The following is a 23,019-nucleotide window of genomic DNA, read 5'->3' as shown; positions in this document are numbered from 1 at the left end:
TAATCTCATTTTTATCAAGTAATAAATATCAATAATAATAATACTGATGTGATTATATAACACTGATTGTCCCTGAGCTGAAGTTGAAGCTGCTGTCGTACTGGACCAGATGTGTCTGTTGTTTTGTCCTCAGAATATTAGGAACCCCTCTGAATGTAAATATAATGTGGTGCAGCATCTTTCTGTGTGAGCTCACAGCAGCTGGACATTCATAGAGAAGTGTTTTTATAAATGAACAGAAATAAAGTTTGTGTTTTCTAGGACACATCTGGGATCCATTAAGGAGCTTGTTGTTGAATCAGTTCAGCTTCTCTCCCGTGTTTTATCATGTACAACAGTTTTCCATCACAGCTCAGTTTTATTTACATTGAATTCTACGTTTCTGGAGCGACTCGGCTCTTTAACATGAAGCCATTTTCCCTCCAAAACCACAGAACGTTTGTTACTGTTGGACGAGTCTGAGTTTCAAAATAAGAGCTACATTCCTCTGACACACAGGGCCAACTCTGCCAGTGAAGGTTTACAATGACAGTAAATGACAATGAGCCGCCTCGCACGCATTGATGATGATAGAAAGTGATTCACAAGGATTCTACTTTTACTGTATGTTGCTTTTTATCAATAAATTTTAAAATTAAAGCCTGTGAAAAAAGACTGACGGCTCAAAACTAAAATGAACAATTTAATGAGCATGAATTAGAACATCATGAATCTGTTATTAATCAGTTTGTTTGCTGTTGATTAAGAAACACACACAAAAAAATCAATTAAATATTTACGATCAGTCTGATCGTAAATATTTAATTGATCAGTTTGATTACAAAATAAGAGCCACACTCCTGAAAACATCAAAATAAATACATTTTATTTTATAAAAGAGGAACAAAACGTTACAATTGAACATTTTAAGTAAGAAAGTTTATTATAGCAACATGTAAAATTAATATAGAAAAATATAAATTATTTATTGCACAGGTGAGTTAATGGCTCCTGGTTTTTGGTCTCAGTTTTCTTCGTCATGTTGCTGACTCTCGTGCATCCTCATTATCAGACTCCGGATCTCCTTGCGCTTCTGTCGCACTCGTTGCCGCGGAAACCAGTTGTCCAAATGTACCGGGAGTTCGAAGTGCACAACGGGATTCTGCGGAGCCAATCAGAGAGCTCGATTTATTCTAATAATGATTTAAGGAAATGTTGAGCTGCTGTGTGTTTCTCAGCCTTGGATTTCATGCGTCGCATCAAGTTTCACTGTGTTGGCGAAGGAGCCGCAGGGTCTCGTTTATTCACCTGAACATCTGTGTAAGTTACTGTGACGCTGTCCTGACTCAGACCGTCTAAACCCTGAGACTCTATCTGCTGAAGATGTCAGCTTGTTATTTTCAGTCACTTCTGATCAGCAGCTAATGATGAATGACTGATCATTGTCTATTAAACATCTTCACTTTCCTGAAACTAGAACCTTTGGGTTGATTGATTCATTGACTGATGGACTGATAATTAACTAATTGACGCATTTGTTCAGCAGCGGGCCTTCCTTGTTACCTGTAGTTATCACCTGTGGTTATATTTGTCTGTTGTTGTTGTTGTTGTTGTTGTTTTGACCCCTCCCTCCCTGGGACTCACACACAGCATCAGGTGAGTGTTTACCTGCAGGAAGCTCTCGGCGTACTGCAGCAGGTACAGTCCACAGTCGCTGCTGTTGTCCTGCTGAGGAACTCTGCAGTTGGAGCTCCTCATGTTGTCCGAGGTGAAGAGACGAGGCGTCCCCCTGCGCACCTCCCACTCCACCTGCAGGTAGCTACAAACAGCAGGAGGCATCAGACGGTTTGTTTTTCACCTCTATCTGAACACTGTGGCTGCGAGAGACAGAAACTCACTCTCTGAGGAGTCGGCAGACGTTCTCGTGGTACGACAGCTTCAGCGAGTCCATGACGAGGATGCACGGCCTGCAGGGGATCAAGGAAACCGTCACGTTACATCAAAATAAAGGTTTTCACAGGTTCTCTGAATCGGCCTCTGCCCCAGAGACTCACCTCTTCAGCAGTCTGTTCCTCTGACGGCCCTGCTCAGTGCACTCCTACAAAACCAAACAGACCTGGTGTTCATGACGCAGACTGAAGACACACTCACATGACTGATCAACAGCAAACACAGAGCTCAAACCAGCTGTTTCACAGCAGCTGGAACTACAAATACAAATATATAGATAACATGTGAGTTCAACCTCAGCTCAGATTGACACCTAAAAACTAGAACCTCCTCCTCCTCCACTCAGACCAGTTCCAGGTCACATCCTCTTTGTCCAGTCAGAGAGAATATGAACCATTGGTGTGAAGTTGAGGTCACACTGACCTTTGACCACCATGTCTAATCAGTTCATCCTTGAGTCCAGGTGAATGTTTTACTAAATTTGAAGAAGATCTGTGAAGGTGTCACTGAGATATCGTCCACCAGAATGAGAAGGACAACCTGAAAACAAAATGGCTGCCGCTCTGACTGTCACTGGCGTGGAGGTCTTTGTATGTGGAGTGTTCACAATAATAAATTGTTATTATCATTAAGTTAGGGTTACCTCAGCCTCTTGTGGCTGAAAGGAGTATTACAACAACAAGCACTTGTGTGGCCCCTCAGGGCTTCCATAGTTTTCTGTCTTGTTCATTAAGACATGAAACAGTCGGCGTGTGATTGTGCGTTATGCGCTGATGTATTTACCGGAGGTCGTTGTGGTCTCAGACTCATGTGTGGTTTTCCCGCCGCTCGCTCTGATCCACCTGGAACACAGGAACAAGCTGCAGTCTCTGCAGTTCAACAGTTTTTCTTACAAAAGTCAAAACTGAATTCTCTTTTTTTCTTTTTCAATCATGAACATCTGGAAACACATTTCTAAATCAGAGCCCAGACACAGGAAAGGTTTTCTTCTCCATGAAGAGCAGTCTGAATTCTCTCTGAAGGTTTCCTGGTCTTTGTCATGACCTGCTCCTTCCTGTTTCTGACATTTCTGCACCACATTATGAACTGAGGAAACGCTCTGCTGTCCCGTTAGCCTGTTCTAGCCAACTGATTAAAACTTACTGAGAATTCAAATCTCCTGGAACGACCTACAGAAAAATGTGATTAGAACAGGAAAAACATCTGGTCACAACCAGAAAAGGATTTAAAGAAATAATAAAAACTGCTTGTTTTCTTTTCATGGTCAGTCCTCAGCATTTCCTGTAGCTGCTTCACAATAAAAGCCTTGCAGTTTCTTGTGTTTAATAAGAAGCAGCAGGTACAGACACGAAAAAGACATACAGTCACTGAGGCTTCTTCTCAGACACAAGGCTGGACGTGTTCACAGACAGGAAGTCGAAAGAGTCCAAACTCAAACCAGAAACCATGTTTTTTCTAAGTTTAATTATAGACAATAAATAAAGAGATGTCTCTAAAACCAAATGTTGGTGCTCTGATCTTCATAGGAGAAGAACATTTAATCCTTTGTTCCATGTTTGGTGTAAAAGACTCAACATGGAGTTTTAATCAGCACTGAAGGAACACTCTGCTCCAGATACCCCAGATGCCCGAGATAACCCAGATACCCCAGATACCCCAGATGCCCCAGATGCCCCAATCAGCAGCTCACCTGTTCGGCTCTGAAGCTCCTCGTACTGAACCTTCTCCAGACCCGGGAAACACACCACCACCAGGTACCAGTGAGCTCTACGACAAAACAACAGCATGTCAGTCAGGAACTCAGTTCATCAGGAGCCGACCTGCAAGAAAATTACAGAAATGATACAAAAGAGCAAGAAAACGAACAAAAATGGTTTAAAAATGACAGGAAACTGAAATGTAACAGCAGAAAATGAAACAACATCACAAATCTCAGAATAAACGGTGAAAAACAGCAGAGAGATGAAACAATAATCTAAATGATCAGGGGACTGGTGAAGGTGAAGGTTTGGAGCTGCTCCTGAACGACCTGGGTTCTTCTGGTTTTGGTAAAATGAGAGTTCAGTGACACACCGATGAAACAGCTGAGAGAAGATCTGGTAAAGTCATCAGTAATGACCCAGCGGAGGCAACTGAGGCGGTCAGTGTGTTCTCCTGCTGGCAGGGGGAGAAGCTGATGAGGTGATTTTATTTAACTGTCCCGACAGAGCTCCTTGAATCTGGGGCAGAGAGCTGAGCTCAGCGCCGCTGCATCCAGGACCCCTCAGCTTTTATTTTGTAGAGGAACCACTTCCACCTCCAGCAGACCACAGACCACCTCCACCCAGCTCCTCTACGCTTTAATATCACAAGACATCCAATCAGACATTCTCTTACTCTTGATTGACAGGCACAAACAGGAAGTCTTGTGTGAAGATGTCGACATGGCGAGTCCAGGTCTTCACCCTCTGATGCCTCATGTGACGATCTCTGAAAAACAGACGGAGATTCACTGAGTCCACAAAGATCCTCAGATCGTCAGGAGAGGTTTGGATTGGTTGTCTTACGGGACGGAGGGGGTGTCGTCCTCTCCGGCCACTCTGCGTCTGCTCAGTTGTTTGTAGAAGAAACTGCTGAAGACGTGACTCCGCTCGGCTACAGCGCCGCCGACTCCCTCCAGGAGGAGGTACCTGCAGCAGGAGGAGACGATTCAGCACACTGACCCCCCCTCTAGTGGAGACTGAGAGGAAGTACAGCTCAGTTCAGTCTCTGAGTGAAACAGGTAAAAACCAGACCTGTTAATGACTTTCTAACGACTGACACAGGTGAGCACCAGGTGAGAATCAACAGTCGGAGGAACTCTCACTGACTTGAGGTAGAAGTCGATGATGACGTCATTGAGGAACTCGCCGCCGTCCAAACAGGCCAGGTCCTCCTTCGTCACAGAGATCCGGCCTCTGCAGGGCGCTGCAGGATACTGGATCAGCCTGAGGAACAAGAACAGGGATCAATCTCAATCAGAACCAGAACCAGAACCAGAACCAGAACCTGCTCAGAGCTTCAGGACTCGCTGGTCTGACCTGGTAGGAAGCTGCTGCAGACCAGAAGAGTTCAGGCTGGACTTCTTACTCCTCTGACTGCTCCTCACCTCCCTGGACTTCTCCTGCAGAAGAGGAGGGAACAGCAACTTTACTAATCGCTGACTCGACTATCAATAACATGGCTGATTAGGTTTGTTTTGATCAACTAATCAATGCAGCTCTAAACGACTTCAGCATCACATTTCAAAACATCATCTATCAACATTTAACTGAGGCGGGAGGACAGATGACACACCCCCATCAGGAAGAGGAGGAGGCAGGAGGTGAAGGAAGGAAGGAGTCTTACTGCAGAGTGTCCCAACAGTCCCAGGAGGTGCTGGTCCAGAGGAGGAGGACAGCTGTGAAGGAGCAGAAGCCCGTCGGTCCAGTCCAGAGGGGAGGTCGGCCCGCCAGAGGAGGGGGAGGAGGAGGAGGAGGAGCGTCCCTTCTTGTACTCCTCCATGTCCAGGATGGAGGCCAGCAGGGCAGCATGGAGCTCCTGCAGCTGCTCCTTCAACACCACCAGGAGGAAGGAGCATGAAGGACCTGAAGAGACCAGGAGGGACCAGGAGGAGGCAGGAAAGACCAGGAGGGACCAGGAGGAACCAGGAGGGACCAGGAGGAACCAGGAGGAGGCAAGAGGCAGGAGGGACCAGGAGGAGGCAGGAGGGACCAGGAGGGACCAAGAGGAACCAGGAGGGACCAGGAGGAGGCAGGAGGCAGGAGGGACCAGGAGGGACCAGGAGGAGGCAGGAAAGACCAGGAGTGACCAGGAGGAACCAGGAGGGACCACGAGGAGCCAGGAGGGACCAGGAGGGAGCAAGAGGAACCAGGAGGGAGCAGGAGGAGGCAGGAGGGACCAGGAGGAGGCAGGAGGGACCAGGAGGAGGCAGGAGGCAGGAGGGACCAGGAGGGACCAGGAGGAGGCAGGAAAGACCAGGAGGGACCAGGAGGAACCAGGAGGGACCAGGAGGAACCAGGAGGGACCAGGAGGGACCAAGAGGAACCAGGAGGGATCAGGAGGAGGCAGGAGGGACCAGGAGGAGGCAGGAGGGACCAGGAGGAGGCAGGAGGCAGGAGGGACCAGGAGGGACCAGGAGGAGGCAGGAAAGACCAGGAGTGACCAGGAGGAACCAGGAGGGACCAGGAGGAACCAGGAGGGACCAGGAGGGACCAAGAGGAACCAGGAGGGATCAGGAGGAGGCAGGAGGGAGCAGGAGGGACCAGGAGGGACCAGGAGGGACCAGGAGGAGGCAGGAAAGACCAGGAGGGACCAGGAGGGACCAGGAGGAACCAGGAGGAACCAGGAGGGACCAGGAGGAGGCAGGAGGGACCAGGAGGGACCAAGAGGAACCAGGAGGGACCAAGAGGAACCAGGAGGCAGGAGGAACCAGGAGGGACCAAGAGGAACCAGGAGGGACCAGGAGGAGGCAGGAGGTTTTCGTCCAACATGAATATTACAGATTTAAAAACAAGTTTAAGTTTTTCATTAAAATTTAAACAAAAATTTAATTTAATTTGATCAATCTCTTGACCAACTGGTCCAGTCTATGACCAGTCTGAAGACGTACTGGCACATCTATCAGCCCAGTCTGACCAGCTTAACCAGTGTAACCAGTGGTTACACAGACAACAACCAGTGTCAGCCCAGTTTGACCAGTACCAGTACTACATTAATGTCAGTTCATGCAGAAATTGTTTTTGATGACTCTTCTGGTTCAGGGAAACGGCGTCAGAGTGAGCGCTCCTGCATTTTATTTGACTGATCAAAAACAGAGTGTGTGATGGAAATGACTTCATCTGACCCGCTCTGAGCCATCGCCGTAGGTCGTGTTGTTCTGACTCTGACAGGAGCTGAAGTGAAGTGTCAGGTGTATCAGAGGGGAGGGGCTTGTTTACCTGAGGCAGTGGAGGTCCGCATGGCCGACAGCTCTCTGTGCAGCAGGTTGGCCTGAGCATCCGTCACCCACAGGAAGAGCAGCGAGGGGGCCGGACCTTCCCAACCGGTCAGCAGAGCCCCGCCCTGAGCCACGCCTCCATCCCAAACGCCATAACCTCGAACCTGAGACGCCACCACGGTCACTTCCCATTGCTCCAATCCTGACACTGAGACATGAGACATGTTTCTTCTTTGAATCTTTCATCATATTTATTCAGATGAAACCAGCTGTTAAACTTCAGACGAATGAAGAAATCTCAGCTGTCGCCAATTAAGTTTAAACATTTCTGTAAAAGTCGTTAAAGAGTCAAATCAAATCAGTTCAGGGAACAAGTGACACAGCATATTAATGTAATATTTTGAAAATAGAGTTTTAATTTAAAGAAAAACAAATGAATGTTTTGATGGAAAATGTTGAAATAAAAACTAAATTATTTCAAGAAAAAGTTTGTGACATTTTCAGTTGAAATAGTTTGATGGAAAAAGTCAGAATTTCAAGATAAAATATTTGTTAAATATAATATATAGATATAATATAATATCTTGAGAGAAAAACAGTCATATTATATATTTATCTGAGTATTACTCAAATAAAAAGAATGTGTTGAAGGACTTTTACCTTTCAGAGGAACAGTGATGCCGTCTTCAGTGATCTACACAGAGAGAGAGAAGATCAATCTGTTATCTAATTATCCTCCACACTGTCTGTTTTAAATGAAATCAAATTATTAATAAAACTTCTTGGAGGAAATTTGACATAAAAGACAAACGTGTCTTTGGTCGTTGTCATTATGTCAGTCTTCGTTATTACGGTTGTGTGTGTTTTATAATTAGTGTTTCTGTCTGAGTGTAGCTGCGGTGTTCTTCCTCTTGTTTTGCTGTTTGTTGATGAGCTCGTTGGATATTAAAATGTGTAAATGCACATATGTGAGCAGTCCTCTGACCTCTGACCTCTCTCACACCGAGGCGTGACTTTCACAGCTTGTCTCAGGATGTTTCATGCAGTCGGCTGTAGGTCTCTGGATAAAGTGTTAGATAAACTACCAGACATCACGACCATCAAATAAAATACTGTCAGGCAGATTCTCTGACACGCTGACCCACTAACCTCTTCCTGTCCTGCCCTCCTGGTTTTTACGGCGCTCTAATTAAAGCCGGCGCTGCGCCATCAGACCTCATGCTGCGACTTCATTGCTCGTTAATGACTGAAACTTTAGCGTTTTACAGCCTCCGTGGGAGTTCGGAGTTTCTCTGCTCTTACGCCACACTTTGACTCTCTTCCCGCTGCATTGCCACAGGGGCTTTCAGGTGCCGTTGCCATGACGATGGTTTGGTGTTTTATGCCAAAACGATTTAGGTGTTTTCCAATGAGACTCCTGAGTTCATCCAAAGTTGTCAGAGTTTTGGCTGAAAGTCAAGTTTCATTATACTGACGGATTTAGTGTAAGTGAGGTGGTGTGAACACACACACACAGACACAGACACACACACACACAGACACACACAGACACGCACACACACACACACACACACAAAATAAAACAAACATAAACACTGGAAAACACATGTGAATTATTAAAACTACAGTACAAGCAACAGAATACAATTATGGGTGTGTGTGTGTGTTCGTGTGTGTGTGAGAGATCTGGAACAGGACATGGAAAAAGAAAAGACGGTGAAAACATTGAGTTGGTGCAGAAACTCTGGAACGTCCAACAGCAGCTGCCTGGCAGTAAATGCACCACTCAAAGTGTTCATACTGACCTGAGCACACATTTAACATGGTTTGTGACTGAAGTGATAATATATATAAAAATATAAATAAAGTTTTCTTGAAATGTTTCTTCCTGGTCACTGCTCTGAAAAACTTTATGAAACATGATTTATTGGAGAAATAGAACAAGAGAAGTTGTAAAATAGAAAAATCAACATGTAGAAAATGTAAATATCTGTCGGGTGTGAAGACGCTGTGGTTCAGTCCATGATCGGCGAGGAGACGACCTCATAGATTTCTGAAGACACTTTTCTAACGTGTCAAGTAAAAATCTGGTAAACGTCAGCTGTACTCACCATTATCGTCCCGCTGGCGTCGGCGTGTGTCAGGCCGGCGTGAAGCGAGGAGAACTCCAGCTGCAGGAAGGAAGGTGGCGTCAGCAGCGGCTTGTCGAGACCTCCTTCAGCTCTGGACGAACAGACCTGTTGACCCTGTCAGACGACACCCAGGTACACAGTCAACACACGGGTACTTCCCTCAGGATGTCTCAGGTCAGGCTGCACATTCACACTGCAGTGATTCTAGAGGAGGATTCAGTCTGATGATGCAGAGTTTCCCACTACCAATGTCAATAATCAATAACATTAATAATCAGGTATCAATAGTTTCTATAAGAAGTTTATCTGTTGTTTCCTGTGGGGTCACCAGAGGAGAGTCCTCAGGTGTTAACAGTTCACCCACAGTGAGGATGACTTCTTTCATCAGAGGAAAGTGTTGACATCAAACAGAAGGTCAAGTGACCTAGGACCATTGTGTTTCAGTCAGACACTAACGACCCTAACGACTTTAGACAGAGTAAGAAAAGAAAAAGACTTGATGCGAGTAATAAAACGTAATAAAGTGAATTTCGTCTTCTTTAGTTGGAAACAGATCTGGGTCACGTTCAGCTGGTGAACACTGTCATTAAGATTGTCAGCTGGTTTCAGTAAACACAACAACAAACACTAAGACAGTCCATTCAGTCCATTTGGATCTGCTCACAGCCCCACAGGGTTCTGATGCTCTACAGGGTCTACAGAGACCAGACCAGAGACCAGAGACCAGAGACAAGAGACCAGACCAGAGACCAGACCAGAGACAAGAGACCAGACCAGAGACCAGACCAGAGACAAGAGACCAGAGACCAGAGACAAAAGACCAGACCAGAGACCAGACCAGAGAGAAGAGACCAGACCAGAGACCAGAGACCAGACCAGAGACAAAAGACCAGACCAGAGACCAGACCAGAGAGAAGAGACCAGACCAGAGACCAGAGCAGAGACAAGAGACCAGAGACAAGAGACCAGAGACCAGACCAGAGACCAGAGAGAAGAGAGCAGACCAAAGACCAGAGACCAGAGACAAGAGACCAGACCAGAGACCAGACCAGAGACAAGAGACCAGACCAGAGACCAGACCAGAGACAAGAGACCAGACCAGAGACCAGACCAGAGACAAGAGACCAGACCAGAGACCAGACCAGAGACAAGAGACCAGACCAGAGACCAGACCAGAGACAAGAGACCAGACCAGAGACCAGAGAGAAGAGACCAGACCAGAGACCAGACCAGAGACAAGAGACCAGACCAGAGACCAGACCAGAGACAAGAGACCAGACCAGAGACCAGACCAGAGACAAGAGACCAGACCAGAGACCAGACCAGAGACAAGAGACCAGACCAGAGACCAGACCAGAGACAAGAGACCAGACCAGAGACCAGAGACCAGAGACCAGAGACCAGACCACAGACCAGAGACAGTAATCACCAGAGCCCAAAATGATCCTGTTTTCTATCAATATGTTGTTGAACAAACATAACCTGATCATCATAATGAGTATCCTGTGTCAGGACTTCAGGGCTCTGAGATACAGAAGACAAAGAGATGATAGATGCAGATATTTCATCTGTTGTTTTGACAGAATACTAAACTGAGTTTCTGGGTTTGGGGGATCAGATGAGTCCACCAGATGAAGGTTTTGAGGTCTCTGGTGTCTGAACAGCTGCAGGTGTTCTCAGTAAATTAAAACCTGCAGCCCGCTGGCCTGTCGGAGAGATTTCGATGCTCCAGTCTGAGGAACGACCTGGCTGACTTCTGGGTTATTTAATCCTGGAGCCTCTGTGCTCTACATGACTCCGGGTCTTCGTTTCCCAGATACTAATTGTTATTCACACAGATGGCACGCATCAAAGTCAAGCTGGTTTTTCAGCAGACTTCAAGAGATAATCACGCCGCTCCTTCTCCCTCTAAAGACTTCCAGGATGACTATAAAGTTTTCATAGTTCTCTTCATCATTTCTATCAGTTACATCATCACTGTAAAGATCTGAGAACTACATGACCAGGTCCGTCCCTTCATCACATCCTCCTGCAGCACCAACATTTTATCATATTGCCACAAAATGTTTGCAAAACAGTTAAAAGATTTGTTGAAAATAGACTTGGTTTTTGTCCTGTGAGTGATGGGGGGGACATGGCCTAAAACTGATACCTGAATCTTGACCTGCAGAACTGGCACCACCTCATTTGAAACCTTGAAAGAGCAATGTGAAAAGAACCAAACCTGAACCTCTAGTACCTTTAATAAGTACCTTTAGAACCTTTAGTAAACACCTGAGACAGGTAGGCAGGTAGGCAGAGACACAATGAGATGCATTACCTGCAGCAGCTGACACACTGTGAGCTGATTAGACTAAAACCTGGACTGGTATAAATCTTAGCAGCTACTTTTAGCCTGAGGATGCTGTTGAATGTGGTCGGTGGTTTAATGGCAGTGAGTGGAGAACCAGCTCCACCTGCTGTTTACCTCCATCAACCAGTCGCCTCATGTTCACTCCGAGGAGGAGTCAAGACTTCACTCTGGTTTGACTCTTTGGGATAAGTCTGGATGGAAACTTGGCCACTGGTTGTGTGAGACCAGCTGAGCAGAAGAGTGAATTAGGTAAAATCATCTGAATGCAAAACTAGAACCTCCTCCTCGTGGTCGTATCCCTCCGCCACTCAGACCAGCTCCAGGTCACATCCTATTTATCCAGAGTCAGAGAAAACATGAACCATGTGTGTGAAGTTTTGTCATAATTTCTGTGAAGTCTTGAGTAATGGTTAAAGGGTTTTTTGAGGTCACACTGACCTTGACCTTGACCTTGACCCCCAAAATCTAATCAAGTCATCCTTTAGTCCTGGTGAATGTTCGTATTCCTTCAAGGTGTTACTGAGACATTGTGTCCACGAGAATGTGACAGACGGACAACCTGAAAACAAAATGGCTGCTCTGACTGTCGCCGGCGTGGAGGAATAACAAGCAGAGATAATCTTTCTCCTGTGACCTCTAACAGGAAGCTCTGCTGTAGGACGAACAGGTGTGTCTCCTACCTGCATCTTGTCTGAGTTCCCACCATGGGATTGGTTCGCCCGGCTGGCGCTCTGTGACGTCCTCTTTGCTGCGTCTCCATCGTCCTCCCCCTCCTCTTCCTCCTCACTCGACAGCACAACTGAAGATAAATGACAAATAATCTAAATCAATATCTTTAAATATGATAAATGATTCAGTCATGTGAATATTTGTTTATTTAATTTATCTGATATAAATTCTGAAGGAAAGAGCTGCAGGTGAATATTTACAGGGACTTGGAGCGTCTGTTGTGGATGTGATCAATAACTGGATTGATGGCGACAGGTTAGAGATTCTGATTTTTGTTTCCATTCAATCATATTTTCTTCTACTTTAATACCAATAAGAAACAGTTTATTTTATTGGTCTCTGGGTTCTGGTCTGACTCACTGGGCTCGGCTGGACTCTGTCTGGGTTTCCTCCTCAGTCGAAGCTGCAGGTTTGTCTTCCTCTCTCTGAACTCCCTCCACCTCTGTCTCTCCTTCTCCCTCACATCCTCCATCAGGTTGCTCCCGGCGGCGATCCACGCCGTCTGGTCCAGACTCCGCCTCCTGTCTGGCGCCGTCACCGAGGAGACGGAGGAGGAGGAGGAGGAGGAGGAGGAGGAGGAGGAGGGAGGTCTGTGGACGACGTTTGTAGACGGGGAGACGGAGTCATCCTCTGACGTGTGATCTGAACCCGAGACAGACGAGTTGTGTCTCTTCAGAGGAGAGTCGCTCTGAAACCAGGGTTCATTCATTTGGTTTATTATTCTACACACAGAGGAAAACACTGTGTAAAGAGCCACAAAAAGACAGTAAGTGGACACTGAGTTCAGCATCTAATGTCATTCATTTGTTTTAAACATCTTATGACTATTTAGTGTTTAACTTGTTAATATCATGATGATGAGTTTTCCTTGCATAGTTACAACTTTATTCTCAAACTGTTAAACGTCAGTGAAACTTTTTTCTGGTAGTTAATGTCCTGACTTCACCTCAGAACGAAAATCTAACGTTTCTCTTATTTTATGACTGTAGAGCGTCATGATTTTACATAAAACTAAAAAACACTCTCACAATATTTCAGCTCTACATGTAAAAATAAATGTACTAAAAAAACTTCTTCATAAAACACTGTTTTTTCCTTAAAGCTACAGCTTTTTGTCAAAATATCACATCATCTGAGTCTCTGCTGTAAACTGCTTTAAAGCTCCTGTTGGCCTGATGTTGCTCCACAGATGCTCTAACAACAGCAAAATAAAACTATTTTTACCCATAAAGCTGATACTGAGCTCCCTCTTATATAATTGTAATGTAATGTAATGACTAATTACCAAGCTGAGAAACCATGAACTGTCTCTCTGAGACCATAACTTCACTTAAATTTCAAACACGTCCCAGTGAAGTGTGAGTGAGTCTGTTCTTCCTGAACTAAAACAAAACCAGTTTGGCATCAGTTTCCTGAACTGAAGTTCATTTCAGTTTTGGTGGAGAGTTTGAGAGTTTGATGGTGAGTTCACAGAGCTGTCAATCATCTGCTCTCATGTGAAACCCTGCTCCCGACCTCTGAGCGTTACCTTCCCCTCAGCGGCATCCCATCCTGACTCGACTCTCCTCCACTGTCTGGCTCCCAGCGGCGAAGGACTCCGACTCCCAGCATGCTCCTCACCTCGCAGCTTTGCCAGAGAGTCCACGGACGCCACAGAGATGCTGTTACCTGACAAGGACGAACCTGGAGTCGAGATGACTATCAGTTACTTTAAAGGTAACGTCCTGTACAACCAGCTAATAAAGATGTAATAACTGATTTTTATGTCTGAGAATAAACAAACAAATAAACAAACTTTTTGCAATAAAGTTGCAAAAGTCAAAAGTTTCATTTTCACAAGTGAAACAGAAACTGAAAGTGTAAATGTTTCTGGTGAAAAGTGATTTTCACATGTTATGGAAAACTGCTGCTGAAATAATGAATACTGTAACAATAATAACAATAATAATAATAATATTATATGTCCATGTGTTTATGTGCACATCTACTTCATTAATGTTCTTTAATGAAGCTGCCAATTCAAATCTCACCAGAGGATTCATCAGTTTTCTTCTTCTGTGGTGGAGACAGATGCTCTGAGGTCACTTCAGGCTGCAGCAGTCGGTGTGACGCTCTCTTAGGACGCCATCTGGTGGATGAAACATGGGACAAAGGTTCAGTGAAAACAACTCACTGCACAGATCTCCATTTAAAACAGACAAGTGGATGTGACTTTAACCTGCTGAAAAGCACTAAAGTTGTTGAGTTAAAAATGTGATAGCAGACAGGAGAGGCAGGAGGAACTTTAAAGTTTCTGGACTCTTGTGGCGCTCCTACTTTGTTTTCTGGACTTGTTTCTGGAACAAGAATTTTTGTATGAAGATTCTCCACAGTGGAGAATCTGTTGTGTTGATTGTGTAAAGACTGCGGAGGAAGTGAAGCGTGAGTCTCCTGGTTCTGTGTAGACGTGGTGTGAGAGTTTCAGACTCCAGGCTCAGGGATTCAAACCAGAAACTTTTGACACCAGCTTCTGTGAACTCACAGTGAAGACGACTCCGCTCTCTGTCGCGGCTGTGACTGGCTGCTCGAGCTTCCTGGTGATCTGTGATTGGCTGCTGATGCTGCACCTCTGTTGGAGCAGGTGAGTCCCAGCAGCGTTTTCACCACGTTCCTGAACAGAGGTTTACACGGCGTTCTGAACGGACATGACAAAAACCATCTTTAGAAGTGTTTTAATTCACATCAGGTTCAGTACGCCTCTGAATCTTCAGTGTTGTTTTCTGGTGTGATGAACTCTACACGCTATAGGAGGCGTTGTACAAACCTCTGTCTGTTTGTAGAGGAGCCAAGTGTGTTCCCAGCATGCATCCTGTCAGCTCCCCCTCTGCTGGACTGATCCCCATAAGCCTGTTCAGACAAAACAAGACGGGCCTGAATCCAACTCTTTCTAGTCTCTGTGTTCTCTTCAAATACAGTGTACCACCTTAAAAGACCACCTTTAGAAACATTAACAAATCTGTAGCGTCACCTTAAAGGAACCACCTGTCTTTAGAGAAGATGACAGATCAGTAATACCACCTTAAAAGGACCCTACAGTTCGGACAGACCCCTTACAGAGACACTGACAGATGAATAATACCACCTTAAGTTGTGGGGCAGGGCTCTGGAGGCGGGAAAGTGGTGACTGCAGGTGCACATGGGTGGAGTCAGAACCTGTTGGCTGTTTCTTCTTCGGGATTTTGAAGACAGACGCCATCCTGTCAACAACACAGAAAACACACTCAGGCCAGACCTCGAACAGAAAACATACAGAACTACTGCAACAGTCCCATCTGGCTGCAGTGTGGACATCATGCAATTGAAAGAGGTCACCATGCCAACATCCATTACAAAAACCAGACTTTGTAACGTGGTGTTACCGGATGTAATGAAATATGGTTAAAACACTCAAAACTGAGACCTCGCTTCGATCAATAAACTAACTGTTTCTGTACAGATGCTAGCGCAGAAAATAACAATCCAAAAATGAGACAAACCAAATAACAATAGAGGATCAATCTGGTTTTTGTGCTTCTGCTCACAAAGTTAGACCTGAAATGAATTATTAAATACTGTATTAACCCTGTTGTCTTCTACCATACACCATCATTAAACATTTATCCTACAACTAAGGCTGACAGATAAGTTTTACTCTTCAGGGAGCAGTTTCAGTCTTGCTTGGCTCGGGGACTCTTGGAGCTCAGGAATTGAACCTGAGACCTTTTCCCGCCACCTATCACAGCAGCCAGTCCTTTAACAGGAAACACACAAACTACTGGGAGAATCATATCTGGCTGCTGCAGGGAGACGATCAGTTCCCCCAACAAAACATTCAAAAACAAAAGGTTTTTTAACGCAGCATCGCTCATTATGATAAAACTTGAAATTCTGAACTATCAGGATTTATTCTGTCATTTGGGTTTGGGGTGAAATTCACCAAAACAGCTATTTACGTAAACTGAGTGTAAAATTATTCAGGCCTTGGTCATTTTAGTCTCAGTTCAACCACTGAATATGATGCTGCGGTCGCTAGCTGAGCGCGCGAATCATGTATAAAAGTACATGTTTTTACAGTATAAGTTCTAGTTAGTGGATTATTTGTGAGCCGAATTTACCAGAAGGTCTTCCACTTTAATATAAAGTCTTTACTCGTATCCCACTGTGTGTGTTTGTTTCATCTTACTGGAAAAATGTTGAATGGCGATATTTGTTAGCGGGGATCCTGCTGGGGGGTAGCCTCAGTAAAAACCCAGCTCCACTGAAACCTCAGCCAAAGGAAAGTGTTAACTATCAGTTGAATATTTATATGAAACTGAGCAATGACAGCTCTGTTAACAGAAACTTAAGGCAGCTTTCAGACTCTAAATTTACCAACCTTATGTCAGCCGGCGGAGCTAAGCTGCTAGTTAGCCGGTGAGCTAAGTTAGCTGATGTCTGGCTTCTTGTTAAACGCTCGTAAACTCTCCGGCAGGTTCATGTGGTGGGAAGCACGCGCTGTCTGCTGGGTAAAAAGTGAAAAAAAATATATTTTAAAACCACATTTTTATCATTTCTGTCCGCTGCCGGTCTGAGCTGACGACGCTGTCCTCAAAGACTTGAAAGAAGTGAAATGACAACAACCGCTGCGCACAACAGCGTGATTACGTCACTGAAAACGTAAATTTGATTTAGCTTTATTTAAAAACACCTGTTTACAAAAGACAAAAGTGCAAATAATTTATTAACAAACTCACCTGTGCTTGGACTTTAAAAAGACAAAAGACAAGAAAATGACGGAATCTTAAAAATAAAAGTCAACATGTTTATCCTGTAATAATCGTAGCTTCATCTTTAAAGAAAGAAGTTTACAAGAATCATTTAGAAGAGAGAAAAATAACCTGTTTTAACTCATGAACCTGAAAATGTGTTTGAGTGAAAGAGACAGACATGTAGAGACTGAACTATCTGTTCAACAGTGAGAACGTTTCTCTCTCTGCTACGTTCAACACAGAGACACTGAGGAACCAAACGACCAGAACCCAAACCCAGGATACAGAGGTTCAGTGAAGGTGGTGTTGAAGGTGTGGAGGTGAATCAGTGAGTCAGAGGAGACTCCGTAGAAGGACAGAGAGCCAGCAGGACAATCCACATACACCGCTACTCTGTTAGGGACAGAGGAGGAGGAGAACAACCTGGAGAAGATGGAGGAGGAGGAGGAGTAGACAGATGTTTTTCTGTCATTGTGAAAGACAGAGTAACCAACATCAGAGCAGTACAGACTCCAGGACTGATCGTTCTTTCCAAACTCACAGTCTTTACTGTTTCCTTTTCTGCTGATTCCTCTGTAACTCACTGATATTTCAACCCCTCCTCTCCACTCAACCTCCCAGTAACAGTGACCAGTCAGACCAGTTGAACACAGCAACTGAGGACACTGGTCAAATCTGTCTGGATGATCAGGATATGACTGATCCTCCTTCACATGTTTCACCTTCCTGTTGTTGTCAGACAGTTTGATCTGTCTGTTCACTGTGTTTGTGTCGATTGTGAGTTCACAGGAATCTGATGGAGAGAACAAGACACAGCTGCAGTTATTGATCATCTGATCAGTTATTGACAGTTTGATGAAGACTCCTGACATCAGTGATGTGACAGTTTGAAGATGGTTGAATGTGCTGCTTTGTTTTCATCGATCACATTAAAAACACACTTACACTTCCTCAGACCTGGTGTCAACCATCGGACTCCACCAGGCTCCGCCCTGAAAGGAGGAGGGGGGTCAGACCAGCACGTTCTCTGTCAGCATGCACACATGGACATTACATGGCTCTCATACACAGACTGTTTGATTACTGTGTTCAGATGGAGGCTTGTGTGTATGGATGTACATTGACCACAGAGAAACAGGAAGCGGAGTCTTCATCTTTAATGATACAGAGCAGGGAGGAGACATGGAGAAGACACTTCATCACCTTGTCTAATAGTAAAGTCTGCACCTGCATAAAGTCCCTCCTCTCTCAGACAGTGTGTGTGTCTGCAGCAGGCCTCTACATACCTGAGAGTCTCCAGTCTCCAGTCTGGATCCTCCAGTCCAGCAGACAGAAGCTTCAGTCCTGAGTCTCCTGGATGATTGTAGCTCAGGTCCAGCTCTCTCAGGTGGGAGGGGTTGGAGCTCAGAGCTGAGGCCAGAGAAGCACAGCCTTCCTCTGTGACCAGACATCCTGACAGACTGAACACACAAAACAACACACAGGAACCCTCTGTCAACACCTGCTGCTCTGTTAAACTGTCATCAGATAAACAGGTTGATGGATCCTGACCTGAGAGTCTCCAGTGTACAGAGTGGACTCTCCAGTCCAGCAGACAACAGCTTCACTCCTGAGTCCTGCAGGTCGTTGTTACTCAGGTCCAGGTGTCTCAGACTAGAGGACTGGGAGCTGAGGACTGAGGACAGAGCTCCACAGCTTCTCTCTGAGAGGTTACAGCCACTCAGTCTGAAGAGATGATCATGAGGAATTAAAGAAGAAAGGAAGTTATTTTCTCTCCTGTTGAAAAGACAGAAGTGTCTTTATATAATGATGAATAAATCAACTCTCTCTACACTTACAGAGCTTTGTTAGAGGCTTTGACCACTGGCAGCAGCTTCAGAAGAGCCTCCTCTGAAGCAGAGTATTTCTTCAGGTCAAACACGTCCAGATCTTCTTCTGAGGACAGTAAGATGAAGACCAGAGCTGACCATTGAGCAGGAGACAGTTTATCTGTGGAGAGACGTCCTGATCTCAGGGACTGTTGGATCTGCTCCACTAGAGAACGATCATTCAGTTCATTCAGACAGTGGAACAGGTTGATGCTTTTCTCTGCAGAGGGAGTCTCTTCAATCTTCTTCTTGATGTACTGGACTGTTTCCTGATTGGTCTGTGAGTCACTTCCTGTCTGTGTCATCAGACCTCGTAGGAGAGTCTGATTGGTCTGCAGTGAAAGACCCAGGAGGAAGCGGAGGAACAAGTCCAGGTGTCCATTTGGACTCTGTAAGGCCTCGTCCACAGCTCTCTGGTAGAAGTTTGTCTCTGCAGATTCGTCTCGTCTTGGTTCAGACTTCTTGGAGGTTGATTGTTCTTCTGACATCAGATTGAGTCCAGACTTGATGAAGGTCAGATGGACATGAAGAGCAGCCAGAAACTCCTGAACACTCAGATGGACGAAGCAGAACACCTTGTCCTGGTACAGGCCTCTCTCCTCTTTAAAGATCTGTGTGAACACTCCTGAGTACACTGAGGCTGCTCTGATATCGATGCCACACTCTGTCAGGTCTGATTCATAGAAGATCAGGTTTCCTTTCTGCAGCTGCTCAAAAGCCAGTTTTCCCAGAGACTCAATCATCTTCCTGCTCTCTGGACTCCAGTGTGGATCTGTCTCAGATCCTCCATCATACTTGACCTTCTTCAGTTTGGACTGAACCACCAGGAAGTGGATGTACATCTCAGTCAGGGTCTTGGGCAGCTCTCCTCCCTCTCTGGTTTTCATCACCTCCTCCAGAACTGTAGCAGTGATCCAGCAGAAGACTGGGATGTGGCACATGATGTGGAGGCTTCGTGATGTCTTGATGTGGGAGATGATCCTGCTGGCCTGCTCCTCATCTCTGAACCTCTTCCTGAAGTACTCCTCCTTCTGTGGGTCAGTGAACCCTCTGACCTCTGTCACCACGTCAACACACTCAGGAGGGATCTGATTGGCTGCTGCAGGTCGTGTGGTTATCCAGAGGCGAGCAGAGGGAAGCAGTTTCCCCCTAATGAGGTTTGTCAGCAGCACGTCCACTGAGGTGGACTCTGTAACATCAGTCAGGATCTCAGTGTTGTGGAAGTCCAGAGGAAGTCAACACTCATCCAGACCGTCAAAGATGAACACGACCTGGAACTGATCAAACCTGCAGATTCCTGCTTCTTTGGTTTCAGTAAAGAAGTGATGAACAAGTTCCACCAAGCTGAACTTTCTCTCTTTCAGCACATTCAGCTCTCTGAAGGTAAATGGAAATGTGAACTGTATGTCCTGGTTGGCTTTGTCTTCAGCCCAGTCCAGAGTGAACTTCTGTGTTAAGACTGTTTTCCCAATGCCAGCCACTCCCTTTGTCATCACTGTTCTGATTGGTCCGTCTCTTCCAGGTGAGGCTTTAAAGATGTCTTCTTGTCTGATGGTTGCTTGTCCTCACACTGATCCATGCTGCTGAGTTCACATCCACATCAGCTCACACACACTTTCTACCTTCATGTGGAGAGAAATACACATCATTCATCTGCACATCAACTCAAATGTACATCATTTCTCCAGCTGCTCCTCCACTGATTGGCTCTTCCTCTCTGTTTCATATGAGTGTGAGGCAGAGGAAGCTGCCATCAGCTGCTGTACTTCTACCATCCGTCCACTAGATGGCGTCATGAAGCTGCAGTGACGTGAAGAGCAGCCCAGCAAACACACGGGATCATGGACGATCATTAACATCTACTGACTCACTGAGTTTATCTGACAGTCTATGTCTAATGCAGTACAAGTATAAAGTACTAGAACATGGAAACACTCCAGAGAAGTACAAGTACCTCAGAACTGCACTAGAGTACATGTGCTCAGTTACTCTGAAGAATCTGATTCTGATTATTGATCCAGCAATGAGAAATTAGTAATAAATAAAGTCTCAGTAAAGCTCTGACAACAACATGACATGTTCAGTACTGATCAGTGATAGGGAGTAACAGCCAGTATTGATCAGTGATAGGGAGTAACAGTAAGAATTGATCAGGCTAATATTCATGTGAAACATAAGAAGCGACACTACTTCCTGTTGCAGAACCAGGAGCCTCTGACTCATGTGATGTGGTGTTAACTGTCTTTCTGAACATCATATAGCGCCTTAAAAACCCTGTCAGCCCCTCAGCCCGCCACACTGAGTCCACATCAGTCCTGCCATGTAAATCTAATGACAGACCACTCACCCACAGAGAAAGTCACAGCTGTTCTCCAGTCATCAGTAAGTGGAGCTACACAGTAATAACGACTCTGTGTTCAACTATTGACCATCAACTAACTCTGTTTCTACTCTTATTCCACCGCTTCTACTGAAAACATCAACACAACATGGCGGACACATTATTGTGTTAACAAGTAAACCATTACAAACTGTTCACATTACCTTCAGAGGAGAAAATAATAAGCGTCACAATGGTAGGTGAAAGTGAAACTAAACTTCAATTAGGGAACGGAGGGCGGGGGAGTAAAGAGTAAAATACAGAACAGAAACTTATCGACAGAAAAGTTAAGGACATGTTAAGTTGTAGTTTGACTTTGTTTAGAGACACAAACGTTTAGAAACAACCAAACTCCTGGAGGTTTAGTGAAAAGTCGGTGTTTGTTGGAGAGAAACCAGGTCACTTTCACTGTGTTTTATAGTTGCTATGGTAACAGAGTGCAGCGGGAATGAGTTAGCATTATAGTACTTTCGGTTCCATCATCCGTTAGTCTATGGGTTTCAGGCGCTATGTATGATTTTTGCTATCACTACATAGCTAACGTTAGCATTAGCAGGTGTTTACTTACCAGTCTAGAAGAAACGTTGTGAGTTCACCATCAAACTTCATTCCTTTACTCACCAACATCTGTCTCCAGAGGTTGAAAGAAACACCAGTGTCAACTCTTCTCTCTGTTACGTCTTTTCTTCAAATGAAGTTAGCATGCTAACCAGCTAGCCGCGGCCAGTATTGTCACTGTAGCCTCCAGTCTGCCCTGAAGACGAAGCTGCTCGGTCACCAGTGTCCTTAAAAACATGAGTCTTGCTTTTAAAAAGCTGCTGTGACTGTGAACAAGTTACTAAATGTGTAATATAGCGCCCCCTCCTGATAAAAATAGGACCCGAAACACCATGTGTTTCTCTGACGACAAATCAGCATCGCATTAGAAGGGTCAGAGTCTTAGGCTAAATAAAGATGGATGTTAGCCTCCGTGACGTCACCCATAGGTTTCTGAAGCGCGAACTGTAAACTACCACCGTGGCAATCTTGCCAGTAACTGACTCCGTCGAACTCACGGCTAATCATGGATGTATTATAAAAATTGTTCTTTGTAAACTGACTGACAGAGAAATACTCTGAGTATTTACTGCCCCCTGTGGTCACACTGAGTCACTACAACACTACGTTACACTGATGTAACAAAGTTAGATATGAAACAACTTATTAAGTACTGTATTAACCCTGTTGTCTTCTACCATACACCATCATTAAACATTTATCCTAGAAATGTCTCTAACAGTAAAAATGTCACAGTGGATGAAAGAATACCTCAAATGTTGGAGGAGCATTTTCACAACTAAATACATGTCTCTGCAACATAATTAATCATAATGAATTTCCTGCATGTTGTGTTATGTAGAAAACATCAGGCCTGTTGTTGGGACAAATATTAACCTTTGTTTCTAAAACTGATTTGGTAAAAACATGAGATTTAAACATACATACATATTTAGGAAAGTCTGGGCAGTTTTCTTTCCAGATTTTAAGCATTGTCACTGGAGTGAGACTAAATTTATGAATTCATTTCAAGTTTGCTTTTTTAAAATTTTGTTACTAGTAAATTAGAAACATATTCTGTTGCAGATACATGCCCACTTATCTGATATATCCTTAATAAATGCATTTAGTTAAGGGGCAGTTGTCACTTTCTAACTCAATTTAAAATGTTGTTTCTTATTTTAGGGTTAATCCTGAAATTCAAGTGAGACCAAAAGAACACAGACTGTCTTTGTCTTTTCTCAGACCTTTCAAACAAACTGTGACAGTGTTTGAGTTTGAACTGAATCAGCTCAGTCGTCCTCAGATTCACTGAAAGACAAAACACTGATACTCACAGGAGGCTCTTATTGTGAAAAGACATGGAAA

General features: G+C 44.8%; 2 protein-coding genes across 4 annotated transcripts; both read right to left on the bottom strand.

Moving 5' to 3' along the window:
- Positions 1-858: 858 nt before the first annotated feature.
- LOC111235563 (sentrin-specific protease 7-like) lies at positions 859-16,696 on the bottom strand. Of its 3 annotated transcripts, none has more exons than XM_022764040.1 (22): positions 16,494-16,696; positions 15,222-15,336; positions 14,904-14,986; positions 14,622-14,774; positions 14,131-14,228; positions 13,629-13,783; positions 12,461-12,788; positions 12,052-12,170; positions 8,998-9,132; positions 7,547-7,580; positions 6,888-7,094; positions 5,296-5,534; positions 4,989-5,071; positions 4,779-4,895; positions 4,476-4,598; positions 4,306-4,398; positions 3,620-3,696; positions 2,713-2,789; positions 2,034-2,077; positions 1,878-1,946; positions 1,648-1,798; positions 859-1,141 (listed from the first exon to the last, which is right to left on the bottom strand). In XM_022764040.1, the coding sequence occupies exons 2-22, from the start codon at positions 15,333-15,335 to the stop codon at positions 1,004-1,006; spliced, it is 2,637 nt and encodes an 878-aa protein (XP_022619761.1). In that variant the 5' UTR covers position 15,336; positions 16,494-16,696; the 3' UTR covers positions 859-1,003. The 3 variants fall into 3 exon arrangements, with proteins under 3 accessions (XP_022619761.1, XP_022619762.1, XP_022619763.1); XM_022764041.1 differs by having other exon boundaries at positions 2,713-2,771; XM_022764042.1 differs by having other exon boundaries at positions 14,622-14,750.
- Positions 16,697-16,852: 156 nt separating this feature from the next.
- On the bottom strand, positions 16,853-18,066 carry LOC111235550 (stonustoxin subunit alpha-like). The gene is made up of 3 exons (XM_022764021.1): positions 17,986-18,066; positions 17,812-17,893; positions 16,853-17,659 (listed from the first exon to the last, which is right to left on the bottom strand). Exons 1-3 carry the CDS (start codon positions 18,064-18,066, stop codon positions 17,100-17,102), a joined length of 723 nt encoding a protein of 240 aa, XP_022619742.1. The 3' UTR covers positions 16,853-17,099.
- Positions 18,067-23,019: the final 4,953 nt, after the last annotated feature.

The sequence above is a fragment of the Seriola dumerili genome, unplaced genomic scaffold (assembly GCF_002260705.1).
Source record: "Seriola dumerili isolate Sdu_G_001 unplaced genomic scaffold, Sdu_1.0 BDQW01000513.1, whole genome shotgun sequence".
Classification (NCBI taxonomy): Eukaryota; Metazoa; Chordata; class Actinopteri; order Carangiformes; family Carangidae; genus Seriola; species Seriola dumerili.
The sequence above is the reverse complement of the archived record's forward strand: the minus strand, read 5'-3'. Positions and strand labels throughout refer to the sequence as shown.